At 42.7% G+C, this 15,444-nt stretch overlaps 1 protein-coding gene across 4 annotated transcripts in view; it reads left to right on the plus strand.

Moving 5' to 3' along the window:
- The window catches only part of SPTBN2 (spectrin beta, non-erythrocytic 2), a 124,120-nt gene that overhangs the window by 6,990 nt on the left and 101,686 nt on the right, over positions 1–15,444 (plus strand). For all 4 annotated transcript variants that reach the window (XM_058160117.1, XM_058160116.1, XM_058160113.1 and 1 more), the window contains exon 2: positions 12,282–12,386. In XM_058160117.1, the coding sequence (XP_058016100.1) occupies positions 12,385–12,386 (2 nt within the window). In that variant the 5' untranslated portion in view covers positions 12,282–12,384. The remainder of the gene's footprint in view (positions 1–12,281; positions 12,387–15,444) is intronic.

Raw genomic sequence — 15,444 nt, forward strand, 5'->3', positions numbered from 1 at the left:
AAAACACAGACTTCAGAGGATAATTAGAACTGCAGAAAAAATAATTGCTACCAACTTGCCTTCCATTGAGGACCTGTATACTGCACGAATCAAGAAGAGAGCCGTGAAAATATTTGCAGATCCCTCGCATCCTGGACATAAACTGTTTCAACTCCTACCCTCAAAACGACGCTATAGAGCACTGCACACCAGAACAACTAGACACAAGGACAGTTTTTTCCCGAAGGCCATCACTCTGATAAACAAATAATTCCATCAACACTGTCAGACTATTTACTGAATCTGCACTACTATTAATCTTCTCATAGTTCCCATCACCAATCTCTTTCCACTTATGACTGTATGACTGTAACTTTGTTGCTGGCAATCCTTATGATTTATATTGATATATTGACCATCAATTGTGTTGTAAATGTTGTACCTTGATGAACGTATCTTGTCTTTTATGTACACTGAGAGCATATGCACCAAGACAAATTCCTTGTGTGTCCAATCACACTTGGCCAATAAAAAAATAAAAAAATAAAATTCTATTTGTTTGAAAAGAAAGATAAAAATGTTTTTAATTTAAAAAAAAAATATTAAAGGGTTCTTTAAAATATTTCCATGTTTTAAAGAAAACCGAGTGCCTTCCTGCCTGAATTCTGACTGCAATTCCCAGAATTTTCATCAAGCCTGGCAGTGGGAAGATTTCCAGTTCTACAGATAGTCCTCAAATTACAACATTTCATTTAGTGGCCATTTGACGTTACAATGGCACTGAAAAAAGTAACTTATTATGACCATTTTTGCAGCATCACCATGGTCATGTGATCCAAATCCAGAATATTTCTTGTCAACTGACTCATCTTTATGATGGTCCCAGTGTCTTGCAATTGTGCGATCCGCTTTTGCGACCTTCTGACAAGCAAAGTCAATAGGGAAGCCAGGTTTTGCTTAACAACCAGGATCCTAACTTAACGACGGCAGTGATTTGTTTAACAAGTGCGACAAGAAATATAGTTAAATGGGATAAAGCTCACTTAACAACAGCAGCAGAAAATTTGGGTTCAATTGTGGTCTTAATTTGAGGACTACTTAAAGCAATCCGAAAGTGTCTTGGTTTGCTACTACCCTAAACAACTCATGAGTTTGTTTTTAGCTGCTTTCGCTAGAATTAAAATAATTTCTGAATTGAGTTACACATTGGTAATTCCATATTAGGTCTGTGTCTTTTGTTAGGATTTACAATTCTGCAACCCAACAAGACAGACACAGACTTCAGAGGATAATTAGAACTGCAGAAAAAACAATGGCTACCAACCTGCCTTCCATGGAGGACCTGTATACTGCACAAGTCAAAAAGAGGGCTGTGAAAATATCTACAGACCCCTCACATCCTGGATATAAACTGTCTCAACTCCTACCCTCAAAACGACGCTCTAGAGCACTGCACACCAGAACAAGTAGACACAAGGACAGTTTTCCCCCCCTGAACGCCATCACTCTACTAAACAAATAATTCCCTCAACACTGTGAAACTATTTACTAAATAGAATTTTTTTTATAGAATAGAATAGAATTTTTTATTGGCCAAGTGTGATTGGACACACAAGGAATTTGTCTTGGTGCATATGCTCTCAGTGTACATAAAAGAAAAGATACGTTCATCAAGGTACAACATTTACAACACAATTGATGATCAATATATCAATATAAATCATAAGGATTGCCAGCAACAAGTTATAGTCATACGGTCATAAGTGGAAAGAGATTGGTGATCTGCACTAAATCTGCACTACTGTTAATATTCACATTGTTCCCATCACCCATCTTCTCCCACTTATGACTGTAACTTTGTTGCTTGTATCCTTATGATTTATATTAATATTGTTTCCTGATTGCTTATTTGTATCCTGTGACTATCATTAAGTGTTGTACCTTATGATTCTTGGTGAATGTATCTTTTCTTTTATATACGCTGAGAGCATATGCACCAAGACAAATTCCTTGTGTGTCCAATCACACTTGGCCAATAAAAAATTCTATTTTATTCTATTCTACAACAAATGTTTCTCCACCGTAGCAATGTCGAGATACGTGGAGTTCATCTCCCAGAATTCCACACGTAAGTACGTTTTAAGATGTGTGGACATCCAACTCCCAGAAATCCCTTAGCTAGCATGCTGAGTTCTAGGGAACTCTGGGAATTGAAGTCTACGCATCTTGAATTTGCCAAGATTGAGAAAAGCTCTTTTACAGACTAAAATGGGATCGTTTTAATCTCCGGTTCAACGTCTTGTGGGAACTCACCCTTCGCATTGCCCATCACGTCAACCTACCATATGTTTTTCCTGTGTGGACACGTCATGTCATGTGAATGCAGTGGTTTTGTTATCTTACTCTGGGTTCCAGTTTGCAGGTAGGAATTTTCAACCTGCAATTTTCAGTCCCGACACTTTGAACAGGATGCTTAAGTGTATTTGAACAAGATGGGACAAGCAAATGAGACAGTTGTGATAAAGGCTATTTAGCCTCAGTGGATTTTAGTTGAGTTTGTTGATTGTCCTCGACTAACAAGAGTACGTTTAGTGACCGTTCAGTTAAAACGGCACTTGAAAAAAAGTGACTTATGACCACTTTTCACACTTAACGACCGTTGCAGCATCCCCCCCACCCATGGTCACATGATCAAAATTCAGATGCTTGGCTCATGACGGTTGCAGGTCCTGGGGGTCACGTGATCCGCTTTTGCGACCTTTTCACAAGCAAAGTCAATGAGTAAGCCAGATTCATTTTAACAACCATCTTACTAACTTAACAAGTGCAGTGATTCACTTAACGCCAGTGGGCAAGAAGAGTCGTAAACTGGGGCAAAGCTCACTGAAGAAACATTTCACGTAGCAACATAAATTTTGGGCTCAGTTGTGATTGTAAGTTGAGGACTACCTATATAAAAGAACAACTTGCCTGCAGAAGTTGTAAATGCTCCAACACTGGAAATTTTTAAGAAAATGTTGGATAGCCATTTGCCTGAAATGGTGTAGGGTTTCCTGCCTGGGCGGGGGGTTGGACTAGAAGACCTCCAAGGTCCCTTCCAACTCTGATATTATTATTATTATATGTTTAAGGAACATTACCCTTTGGTTATATGGCTTTGAAAATGACCTGTTGGGAGCATTTTTCTCCCTCCCTCTCTCTCTCTCTCTCTCTCTCTCTTTCTTTCTTTCTTTCACTCTGCTAAACAAATAATTCCCTCAACACTGTCAGACTATTTACTGAATCTGCACTACTATTAATTGTTTCATAGTTCCCATCACCAATCTCTTTCCACTTATGACTGTATGACTATAACTTGTTGCTGGCAATCCTTATGATTTATACTGATATATTGACCATCAATTGTGTTGTAAATGTTGTACCTTGATGAACGTATCTTTTCTTTTATGTACACTGAGAGCCTATGCACCAAGACAAATTCCTTGTGTGTCCAATCACACTTGGCCAATAAAATTCTATTCTATTCTATTCTATTCTTTAAAGACTTATTTTTGTTTTCTGCCTGTGTAGCAGGCTTCTGGGTGAAGAATATTTTACAGAAGGCCAGCATTTTTTGAAATTAGGTCAACTATGCTGGCCTATGACCTAGTAAAGATTTGTTTTAAATTTTATTTAATTGGGTCAAGAGCCACAAGCTAAGCTAGGTTCTCCCAACGCTGGGAAAGAATCCAGCTCTGTTTTCTGTCTCCCATTGGGTAATATAGATTTCCTGTGTCTTCCCAACCTTTACTTAGATGGGTAGAACCAGAGTTCCATCTGGCAAATGCCCTCAAAATGAAGCAAAATATTACATCGCTCGTAGCTGTTTTGTTTCTCATTGGGGACATACATTACCGGTAGTCCTCAACTTACAGCAGTTCACTTAGTGACTGTTCGAAGTTACAATGACACTGGGAAAAAAAATTGTGACCATGGGAATGCTGCAATGGTCGTAAGTGTGAAAAATAGTCAGTTTTTCAGCAACATTCAGATGCTTGACAACTGACTCACATTTGTGACTGTTCCAGCATCCCAAAATCACGCGATCATATGTTTGAGGACCTTCTGGCAAGCAACGCCAATGGGGAAACCAGATTCACTTAACAACCGTGTTGCTAATTTTAACCGCTGCAGCGATTCACTTAACAAACGTGGCAAGAAAAGTCACAAAATGGGGCAAAACTCACTTAAACAAATTTCTCACTCCGCAACTGAAATTTCGGGCTCCGTTGTGGTCGTTAAGTTGAGGACGACCAGTATTATTGAGGGGAAAGGGAGGAGAGTACAGAATTTCTCCGAATTTCTATGGATACTCTCGGGAAACCATTGAGTTCTTCAGCTTTTGCTAGTGGCAAATCTAAGGCGGCATGTTCTACAAATTAGTCACCTCCGGATGAGACGAGCAGCCCACGAATCTAATTAATTAATTAATTAGTTAATTAATTAGGCCATCCTGTGAAGTCTTGGCATGGTTTGTTCATTTACAGCTGCATCTTGTTAGAATCTGGCTTCCCCTTCCCTTTTGCGTCTCAAAAGGTCGCTAAAGGAGATTGCGGCATAGATAGAATAGAATAGAATAGAATAGAATAGAATAGAATAGAATAGAATAGAATAGAATAGAATAGAATAGAATAGAATTTTTTATTGGCCAAGCGTGATTGGACACACAAGGAATTTGTCTTGGTGCAGACGCTCTCAGTGCACATAAAAGAAAAGATACCTTCATCAAGGTACAACATACAAGCATCCCGAGACATTGTAACCGTCATAAATACGGGTCAGTTTGATTGCGCGATCGCGGGGTTGATGCAATGATTGTTATGAAACGTATGACACAAGTCCCCCTCCTTTCCCCTCCCCCCCCATTGCAACTTTGAGGAGTCACTATATGAGCAGTTATAAACCGAGGACTACCTATACAACAAATTATCATCTCAGGCCACACTTATCCTGCCTTTCAGGGCAGGGGGAAAAGGGACAGCTGGAGCCTATTCTGCCTTTTGGGGATGGAGTGAGGGGGGATTCCTGCATTGTGTAAATGGGGGAGTGGAGGGAAATCATTTCTCTTTCCTCCCTTGTATCCTGTCTCCCCCACCGCCTTTCCAGCTGGCCTTCTGCAATTGTCACCCCTGAATGTTCCTCGGGGACCCCATTGTCCTCCTGTTCCTTCCTTTCATCCAGCAGCCTCTCCTGCTCCGGTTGGGTCAACCAGCCCCCTCTCCAGCTGCTTCTCGCCAGCTGGCCTGGCATTGGAGGGTGGGGGTTGGCTGGGAAGAAGGAAAGTGGGGAGGGGGGGAGAGATGGGGTTGCAATATGGGAGCGAGGGTGTTTGTTCTTCAGTTACCTCTGAGATAGAAAAGAAAAGAAAAAACCCCAGGAAGGAGGATGTCTGTGGAGATTCTCAGTCATCCAGGTCACGGCTGTCCCAAAGAGGCAACTGGACTTCCTGGTTTTTCTTTGAAGACGTTTCGCTTCTCATCCGAGAAGCTTCTATAGCTCTTCTTCACCTTTGGGATGGATGGATGGACAGATGGAGGGACTGAAAGGCAGACAGACAGATGATGGGTGGGTGGATGGATGGATAAAGGATGATGGAGAGAGAGAGAGAGAGATGTCGATAGAAGATGGATGGATGGATAATTAGATAGATGGAGGGAGGGAGGGATGTGGAGATTCTCAGTCATCCAGGTCCTGGTTGTCCCAAAGGTGCTTTTTTTTTCAAGAGACAACTGGACTTTCTGGTTTTCCTTCAAAGATGTTTCGCTTCTCATCCAAGAAGCTTCTTCGGCTCTTCTTCACCTTTGGGATGGATGGATGGACGGACTGAAAGGCAGACAGATAGATGATGGGTGAGTGGGTGGATAGAATATAGAATATATATATATATATATATATATATATATATATGTGTGTGTGTGTGTGTGTGTGTGTGTGTGTGTGTGTGTGTGTGTGTGTGTGTGTGTGTGTGTATGTATATATGTATGTATATATATATATATATGTATATGTATATAGGTCTTTGGTTATTCAGGTTTTCTCCCACGTAAAATTGGAAGTGTCTTGGCGACGTCTCATTCGTCATCTTCAGGCTTTCTGGGAGCAATGTGTGATCGCAGCTGTTTCTTCCTTTTAACTGCTAGTGGGGGTTTGAACTGATTGGGTGGGAGCTTGGTTGTGCTCTGATTGGATGGGGTTTTTTTTGTGCTCTAATTGACTGGGGGTGTGTCCTGTTTGGGTGGGGGCTTGGTTGTGCTCAGTTTAGTCTGTGTTGCGGGGGGGGGATTTGAGCTGGATATTATTCTGTTAGTCCCCATCTTCCCCCCTTTCCAAGGGGCTAGGTTGCCTCAAGGGGTGACTTCAGCAAAACCTGCCTCCCACTTGCCTGACCAGATGGCTCAGTGGCTAAGACGCTGAGCTTGTCGGTCAGAAAGGTCGGCCGTTTGGCGCTTCGAATCCCTAGTACAGGTCCCCTGTGTGAGCAGGGGGTTGGACTAGATGACCGCCAAGGTCCCTTCCGACTCTGTTATAGTTACTGTCTTCTAATGCTTGAGGGGCTGCCACAAAGAAGAGGGCGTCAATTTGTTCTCCAAAGCACCGGAAAAAGTTGGTACAAGCAGGCCTTGATTTACAACAATTCATTCAGTGTCTCTTTGAAGTTAACAATGCCGCTGGAAAAAAAGTGACTTATGACCATTTTGCACACTTATGACTGACTTATGGCCTACTCCCATACTCAAGTGATCAAAATTCAGACCCTTGGCAGCTGACTCGCATTTATGACCATTGCAGTCATTTCAGGTCATACGATCCCCTTTTGTGACCTTCTGACCAAGCAAAGTCCATCGGGAAACCCATCATATTCCGGTGTTACTAAATTAACAAACTGCGGTGACACGCTACACAACCAGGGCCAGGAAAGGTCGTAAAACGGAGCAAAACCCGCTTAACTGTTTTGCTTAGCAATGGAAATGTTGGCCTCAAGTGTGGTTGTAAGTCAAGGACTGCCTCAAACGGGCGGAAGTTTGTTAAAGAGAGATCCAAGCCTCGAAGTAAGTTGACACTTTCAAACGTATTATTAACAGAGTTGGAAGTGACCTTGGAGGTCTTCTAGTCCAACCCCCCCCCCCCGACCAAGCAGGAGACTCTGCACTATTTCTGACCGTTGGCAGCCCAGTCTCTTCTTGAAAGCCTCCAGGGATGAAGCTCCCACAACTCCCGAAGGCAACTTCTGTTCCATGGGTTGATTGTTCTCACTGTCAGAAAATTCCTTCTTATTTCCAGGTTGAATCTCTCCTTGATCAGTTTCCATCCATTGTTCCTTTTCTGGCCTTCGGATGTTTTGGAAAATAAGTTGACCCCCTTCCTCCTCTCTGTGGCAGCCCCTCAAATATTTGAAGATGCTCTCCTGTCTCCCCTGGTCCTTCTCTTCACTAGACTAGCTTCAGTAGACTTATTTCAGATAAGTGGCTGCCCAATCTCTTCTTAAAAACCTCCAGTGATGGCACACCCGCAACTTCTGGTGGCAAGCAGTCCCACTGGTTAATGGTTAAATTAATAATATTAATTAAATATTAATTAAATATTAATTAACTAAAATTAATAATCCCACTGGTTAAATTTTCTGACAGAAAATTCCTCCTTATTTCCAGGTTGAATCTCTCCTTGATCAGTTTCCACCCATTGTTCCTTGTCTGGCCTTCAGGTGCCTTGGAAAATAGCTCTGGATTGATCGTCTTGATGCATGAAATGCAGGTTTTGTGGCTTTCCTGCAACAGCCCTGCAGCTCCAGCGGACGCTGCTGCGCCTCTGCCCAGAACCTATCGTGTGCTTCCAGAAGTTGTGGATGCTCCATCATTGGGTTGTTTTTTTTTTTTTTCCAAAATAGACTGGACAACCCTTTGACCAGGATGATATACGATCTCCTGTCTTGAGCAACCCGACGATTTTATGTTCTATGTTGTAGAATGGGCTTTTTGCAAGGGGAAAAGTACTGACTGCAAACTTCTCTCCACAGTCTGACTATAATTGCCTCTCAATCCAATCAGTACAGGAATGAGTAATCAGGGTATTAATGCTAGGAGAAGGGTATTTAAACTGGGGTGGGAGGAAACCAGCAGCCCTTAGGAATATTAGCAGATATTTCATTCTTTGTCCCTAGCCAATAAATACAGCAGAGAGGAGGACGTAAATGTCCTTCTTGCTTTTTTAAATGCCATTTATGATGATTAATTTCCGAAATGACAAATGCTGGCTCTTAAAAACTTGAGGTCCCCGGGTTCTTCCGCCAAATGCAGAGATATTGTCAGCTATCGATGGGAGGCGTGGAATTTGGATAGAAATCCCGTAGTCAAGAAAAAGAAGAAGAAAAAAGGCACTTTTTTCTTAGAGGGATTTAAAAACCGGTTGTATTTCAAATCAGAAAGAAACCTAGCTTTCTTTATTGGTACAAAGCTTTTGGAAAGAAAATTCCCCAGTCGTTTTCAAAATGACTTTCGAACCGAGATTCTAGCTATTATCGTGGAAGAAGCCCCGTGGTTTGTTTTCTTTGGAAAAGCAGAGACTATACACCTTCTTATCTAGAATCCTTAAGAATATAAGCTGCCCTGGCTACTCCGAAGCTAAGAATACATTGGTCAATTGGCCAGCATAATCTATGGATTAGCTACCCTCATGCGTCCCTGCTCTAACATTTGACACTGGCATTTGCTGTTTTAGGTTTCCTCTTCTGTTAATACACAAGGAAAATAGCTGGTTGTCTTACCCAGGATATATCAGCAGGATGGGAGAAGCTCAGTTTTTGTATATCAGTAATGCAATGCTTTCTAAGGTATGTGGTGGCTCAGTGGCTAAGACGCTGAGCTTGTCGATCAGAGGTAGTTCAGTAGTTCGAATCCCTAGTGCCGCGTAAAGGGGTGAGCTCCCGTTCCTTGTCCCAGCTTCTGCCAACTTAGCAGTTCGAAAGCAGGTAAAAAATGCAAGTAGAAAAAATAGGGACCACCTTTGGCGGGAAGGGAAGAGCGTCCCGTGCGCCTTTGGCGTTGAGTCATGCCGGCCACATGATCACGGAGACGTCTTCGGACAGCGCTGGCATCTTCGGCTTCGAAATGGAGATGAGCACCGCCCCCTAGAGTCGGGAACGACTAGCACATATGTGCGAGGGGAACCTTTACCTTTAATGCAACAGTAGAAGAACGGACAGAGTACATATAGAGGTGGTGGCCCTTCTTTGGGTCCCTTGATATATATGTGTGTGTGTATAAGATATATATATAAATCAATACCTAAAAAGATGTAGAAACCGGGAGACAGTAAGTTCTAGTCCCGCCTTAACCATGAAAGCCGGCTGGGTGACTTTGGGCCAATCACCAGAAGACGGGGAGTTCTAGTCCCACCAAAGACATGAATGCCGGCTGGGTGACTTTGGGCCAATCACCAGGAGATGGATAGTTTTAGGACTCTCTGTGTTTTCCTGTTCTTTCATTATATTAATGGAAGGCTTGAAGCATTTGCGGTCCCTCTGAAACGCAAAATAAAGATTATCTAGCAAGACGTACAGTAAATAAGAGGTAATTGAGAGATCTTGTAAATGACGGCCTTGGTGAGCGCAGTAGGGTTGCTAAACCTATTGCCCGGGGGTGTGTTTTTCTCCATGGCTTGAACTTCCAAAGGGGTGTTTCTTGAAGTTGTGTGATCTGGCCTGAAAACAGGAACTTACATCCCAGATTCAAATGGTCTGGCCCCCCACTCTGCAATCAACTTCAGGTGACTCGGCTGCCTTTATGACCATTTGGCACTGCCCTCCGGTCACGTGACCATGTTTTACGCCGTTTCTGCCATGGGTTTGCTTAACGACTGCCACAAAAATGGTTGTACAATTAGGTTGGACGTATGACTGACTCATAGAAGACTTAGAGTAACTTTATTGTCACTTTGAATGTACGTTAATTGGCATCAGTGGTGAAATCCAAATTTTTTTTACTACCGGTTCTGTGGGCGTGGCTTGGTGGGCGTGGTGTGGCTTGGTGGGCATGCCAGGGGAAGGATACTGCAAAATCTCCATTCCCACCCCACTCTGGGGCCAGTCAGAGGTGGTATTTGCCGGTTCTCCAAACTACTCAAAATTTCTACTACCGGTTCTCCAAACTACTCAAAATTTCTGCTCCCGGTTCTCCAGAACCTGCTAGATTTCACCCCGGATTGGCATACATTAGAATGAAATTTTATTGCATACAGCTCTCAAAGGGTCACCCCCTCCAATATACACTACATAACCACGACAGAATAAATAAATAAATAAATAAATAAATACAAAATTAGGCAATGTGCACCCACATATATTATTATATGAGACAGAGAAACAATACAGTCTAGTTCGGATGTATACATGTACATGGCGAGAAAAACTAATCTTGCGAGTTTCCCAGAAGAATGGCCTAGGGCCGTGATGGTGAACCTATAGCACGCGTGCCCGAAGTAACACGCAGAGCCACGTCACCTGCCACCCGCGATGTCGCCCGTTCCCCTTCTGGGTTTCTGGCGTGCATGTGCTCACGACGATTAGCTGCCCTTCGTGCGTGCAACAGTGCCGGAAACTGGAAGAGCCGGTCTTCCGTTTTCCTGCGTGATCATGCGTGCTGGCTAGCTGATCATCGCGCGTGCATGCGTGCCAGAAACCCAGAAGACTAGCTGGCTGGTGCGTATACATGCTCCGGAAACCGGAAGTTCATTTTCAGGCACGCACATGCACCCTGGGCAACTCCTCTTCCGGGTTGCATGCGCGCTCGCTCCCTTTTCGCCACTCTGTTCCGAAAAGATTAGCCATCAGTGGCCTAGGGAACAAAGCTGTTACAGAATCTGGAAGTCTTGCTAGAAATACTTTGAAACCTCATCCCAGAGGGGAGCAACAGAAACAGGCCGTGGGGTGGGTGCTTGGGGTCTCCAACAATGCTTTGAGCTCTAAGCACATAGCGCTTATATGCAGCATCCTGAATAACAGGACGCTAAGCGTCCTATAATCTTCTTGGCTGTCCTTACCACCTTACCAACCATTTTACAGCAATTATGACATACGGCCATAACGGACAGGCTCTGTTATGGTCGTATGTGCAGGACTACGGTAAATGAAATCATCATTTTGTTTTTGTTGTGGTCCCCAGTCACTTTTTGAAAGTGTGACTTCCGGGGGGGGCTACTCAAAAGGCTAGCCCAGGGATATTTGGCCATGCGGTTGCCAAAAATCAAGGCTTTATCCAGGGGTGGAATTCAAATTTTTTTTACTACCAGTTCTGTGACTGTGGCTTGATGGGCATGGCATGGCTTGGTAGGCGTGGCAGGGGAAGGATACTGCAAAATCCCCATTCCCTCCCCACTCCAGGGAAAGGATACTGCAAAATCCCCATTCCCTCCCCAATCCTGGGAGAAGGATATTACAAAATCCCCATTCCCTCCCTACTCCGGGGCCAGCCAGAGGTGGTATTTGCCGGTTCTCCAAACTACTCAAAATTTTCGCTACCAGTTTTCCAGAACTTGCTGGATTTCACCCCTGGCTTTATCCCCTCACAGCTGAGAAAAAAAATTAGAAGTCTGATCTGCGGGATGAACACATGCAAGAGTTTATTTTTATTTAATTTTTTTATATTTGATATATTTCCCATTAGCCTCTGCCCTCAGGGCATTTGGAAGTTGTTATTCTCTCGATAAATATTTGTAAAATTTGGTTTACACATCTGCCTTGTTCGGTCCTCCCTTCTTGCAAAAAAATGCCCCCCCAGCCCCCCCAATCCTTCTAAACCAGATTTCAGCCAAACTGAGGTTTCTTAAAGGCCCCAAGGAAATAACATTATTTGCATTCCATGGCTTATTACCTTTCCTCTGACATCACAGTAGCCAGCATGCGATAACTGCTTTGCCCAGCACACTTAAACGATTCGCTTAAAGACCTGGCAGATTGTATTGGCATGAGGTTGTCTAAGCTTGGTTTGGGTTAATCTGGGTTATTTTCTGTGCCTTATTGTGAAACCTGACCTACTTGGTCATCTTACCATTCAATGTATTTTGGGAACACAGAAAAAAAGATCTCTTCTGATAATCGGGTTTAAGTGCATTGTGTGAGCCCAGCCATGCGAACCCGCCTGGAGTTTAACATCCTGTAAGTAATATTTTAAAGAAGAAATGTTGCAAACCTTCCAAATAAAAAAAGGAATAACCTATTTCTCTCTTTCTTTCTCCCTCCCCCCCCCCATCCCCAACCCTGTGTCTTTCAGGCCTTTGTATGAAGATCAAGTTCTCAAACAAATACCCAACAAAGGGGAAATAGATACCCTGATGGTGTAGATGTTGGAATAATAAAAACCAGGTTGATTTTACATGTAAGTAGAAGCTGACAGAACCATATGCAAATCCGAATGAACACAAAACATGCATAATTCTTGCCCTGATTATATTTTCTTTCCTCATGATCACAACAATCCACAGAGAGAGAGAGAAAGAGAGAGAGAGAGAGATGGGGTAAGAATGAGAACAGCTTATCGCAGCATCAGTCAGTTTCTATCCTAGAAACAGGTAGTCCTCAACTTACAACCACAAGTGAGCCCCTGTTGCTAGGCGAGATGGTGGTTAATTTAATTTTGCCCCCTTTTCCGACCATCCTTGCCATAGTTATTACGTGAGACGCTGCAGTTGTTAAGTTAGTAACCCGGTTGTTGAGTGAATCTGGCTTCCCCCTTGACTTTGCTTGTCACAACGGTCGATTGCAACGGTGTGAAAAAAAGATCATAAGTCACTTTTTTCCTTGCCGTAACTTCGAATGGTCACTAAACTAATGTTTGTAAGTCAAGGACTACCTGCATTTTTTTCGGGACCTATGCCTTCTTGATCTCGGCTCTTCTTACTTCACCACGTGCCCTTCTTAAACTACTTCTTTCCAAGTTTTCATTTTTTAAATTACCGTATTTTTCGGAGTATAAGATGCATTTCCCCCCTCCTAAAAGCGAGCAAAAATTTCAGTGCGTCTTACAGACTGAATACGAAACTTCTGCGCATCGTGTTTTCGCCCTCCCTGGCTCCCAGAAGCACTCTGCAGGCCAAAAACGGGTCCATTTTTGGCAAAATTGGGACGTGTGGAGCACTGCAGAGTGCTTCTGGGGGCTGGGGAGGGCAAAAACGCATCGCACGGAGGCCAAAAGCTATTTTTTTTTCTTGTTTTCCTCCTGTAAATCTAAGTGCATCTTACAGTCTGGAAAATATGGTAAATGCATCATCATCCTATTCAAATCCTGTCTTTATTTTGTACAATGAGCCTGCTTTCTATTTTGACCCACAACAACATCCCTCTCAGGTGGTTTGGATTGAAAGAAAGTTGAGGGGCCCAAAGTCATTCAAACTGGACCTGATGTCTAAGGCAGGGACTACAACTCACAGTCTCCTAGTCTGGTATCCAGCCCCATCATCATCACCATCACACTAAACCGGCTTTTGCAAGGGATTTAATTTCTCGTGAATGAAGGCAAATTATACGTATCCCAGGATAATACTGAGAAATTGAATTTTGAAAAGTCCGAAGGCTCAGAAGAGTACAGTGAGTCCTCATCTTACGAACACCATCGAACCCAAAATCTATGTTGCTAAGTGAGAAAATTGTTAAGTGAGTTTTGCCCCATTAGAATGCAGGATTGCAGGCTAATTCTGCCCACTGCCAGCAGTTCGATCCTGACTGGCTCCAGGTTAAATCAGCCTTCTGTCCTTCCAAGGTCGGTGAAATGAGAAAGCAGATCGTTAGCGGCAAGAGACTGACTCTGTAAACCGCTTAGAGAGGGCTGTAAAGCACTGTAAAGCGGTATATAAGTCTAAGTGCTATTGCTATTGCTATTTTCTGGCCACATATGTTAAATGAATCACTGCTTTTGTTAAATTAGTAATCAGGTTGTTAAGTGAATCTGGCTTCTCCATTGACTTTGCTTGTCGCAAAAGGGGGATCACGTATCCCCGGGACACTGCAACGGTCATAAATGTGAATAAGTTATCAATATCTGAATGCAAATCACATGACCATGAGGATACCGCAACGGTCATAAGTCTGGAAAATGGTCATAAGTCATTTTTTTCAGTGCCGTTGTAACTTTGTCACTAAGTGAACTGTTGTAAGTCGAGGACTACCTGTAAATCTCTGGTCCCAGTGACCAAATTTCGATTTTGCATTTCTTTCTGTGTTTTCCCCAAGATACCAAAAAAATTCTCGCTTTGGACAGAAGCACACAGTTCTACACTTCCCATTTTTCCTTCCTTTCCTTTCCCGCGTTCCCACACTCGCTTTTGCGGGAAACACTTACTACGCCATTACCTTTCTGTCAACATTTGTGAATTCTGAAAACGTCTTCATCCGTAGGCGTTCTACCCAGGTTATTTACCTCCCGCTCTAATTTGTTTTCTTTGCCCTTAGCATCCGTGCGTTTCCTTAATGCATCATGCAGTAGTAATATTCACTGCAATTTATGCAGGATTTTCGCTAACAACAGGGCATTGTCTGCATACAAAGGCAGAGATGCATTCATGTCTTCAACACACCTCAGCATCACAAGCATTCCTTATATTTTTATCAAGGGGTATATTAAACAGCATCTCGTTTCCCACCCTGATCATTATTGAAGTATTCAGCGAGTTTTCCATTTATTCGCCCGTTCTGGCGCTATTTAATAATAATAATAATAATAATAATAATATTTTAATTTGTATACCGCCCTTCTCCCGAAGGACTCAGGGCAGTGAACAGGCAGATAAAATATAAATACACACAATAATTAAAAACATCCCTTAAAAAACTAATTCAAATGCCCAAAAATGTTAAAAAATGTACTCCCCCGTAAAATAACAAAATTTAAAAAACCCATCCAATAAAAATAAAAATCAGGCTAGTCCAGCCATACGAAATAAATAAGTTTTAAGTTCCATGTTACAAAGTTACAAAGTTTAAGTTTCCATGTTACAAAGCCTCTTATTACATCCTGCAAACAATCCGCGACTCCTTACTCATGCAAAAGGTTGCCTCATTCAAGACGGCGCGTTTGATCATTGCTTTTTTTAAATAAACAAATTTGTAGCTACCTCACATTTGCATTTTGTTTGAAAAACAAAACAAAAACTCTGTAGTGCCCATCAAACAAGCAGGGAAAAGAAACGACATAGAATGAATGGTTGCTAGTACTTGGCATGGCTAGTCTAGTGAAGAGAAGGATCAGGGGAGACAGGATAGCAGTCTTCCAATATTTGAGGGGCTGCCACAGAGGAGGAAGAGGGTCAAGCATTTCTCCAAAGCACCTGAAGGCCAGACAAGGAGTAATGGATGGAAACTGACCGAGGAAAGATTCAGACTGGAAATAAGGAGGAATTTTCTGACATTGAGAGCAATCAACTCATGGAACAGAAGTTGCC

This window comes from Ahaetulla prasina, chromosome 17 (genome assembly GCF_028640845.1).
Source record: "Ahaetulla prasina isolate Xishuangbanna chromosome 17, ASM2864084v1, whole genome shotgun sequence".
Taxonomy (NCBI): Eukaryota; Metazoa; Chordata; class Lepidosauria; order Squamata; family Colubridae; genus Ahaetulla; species Ahaetulla prasina.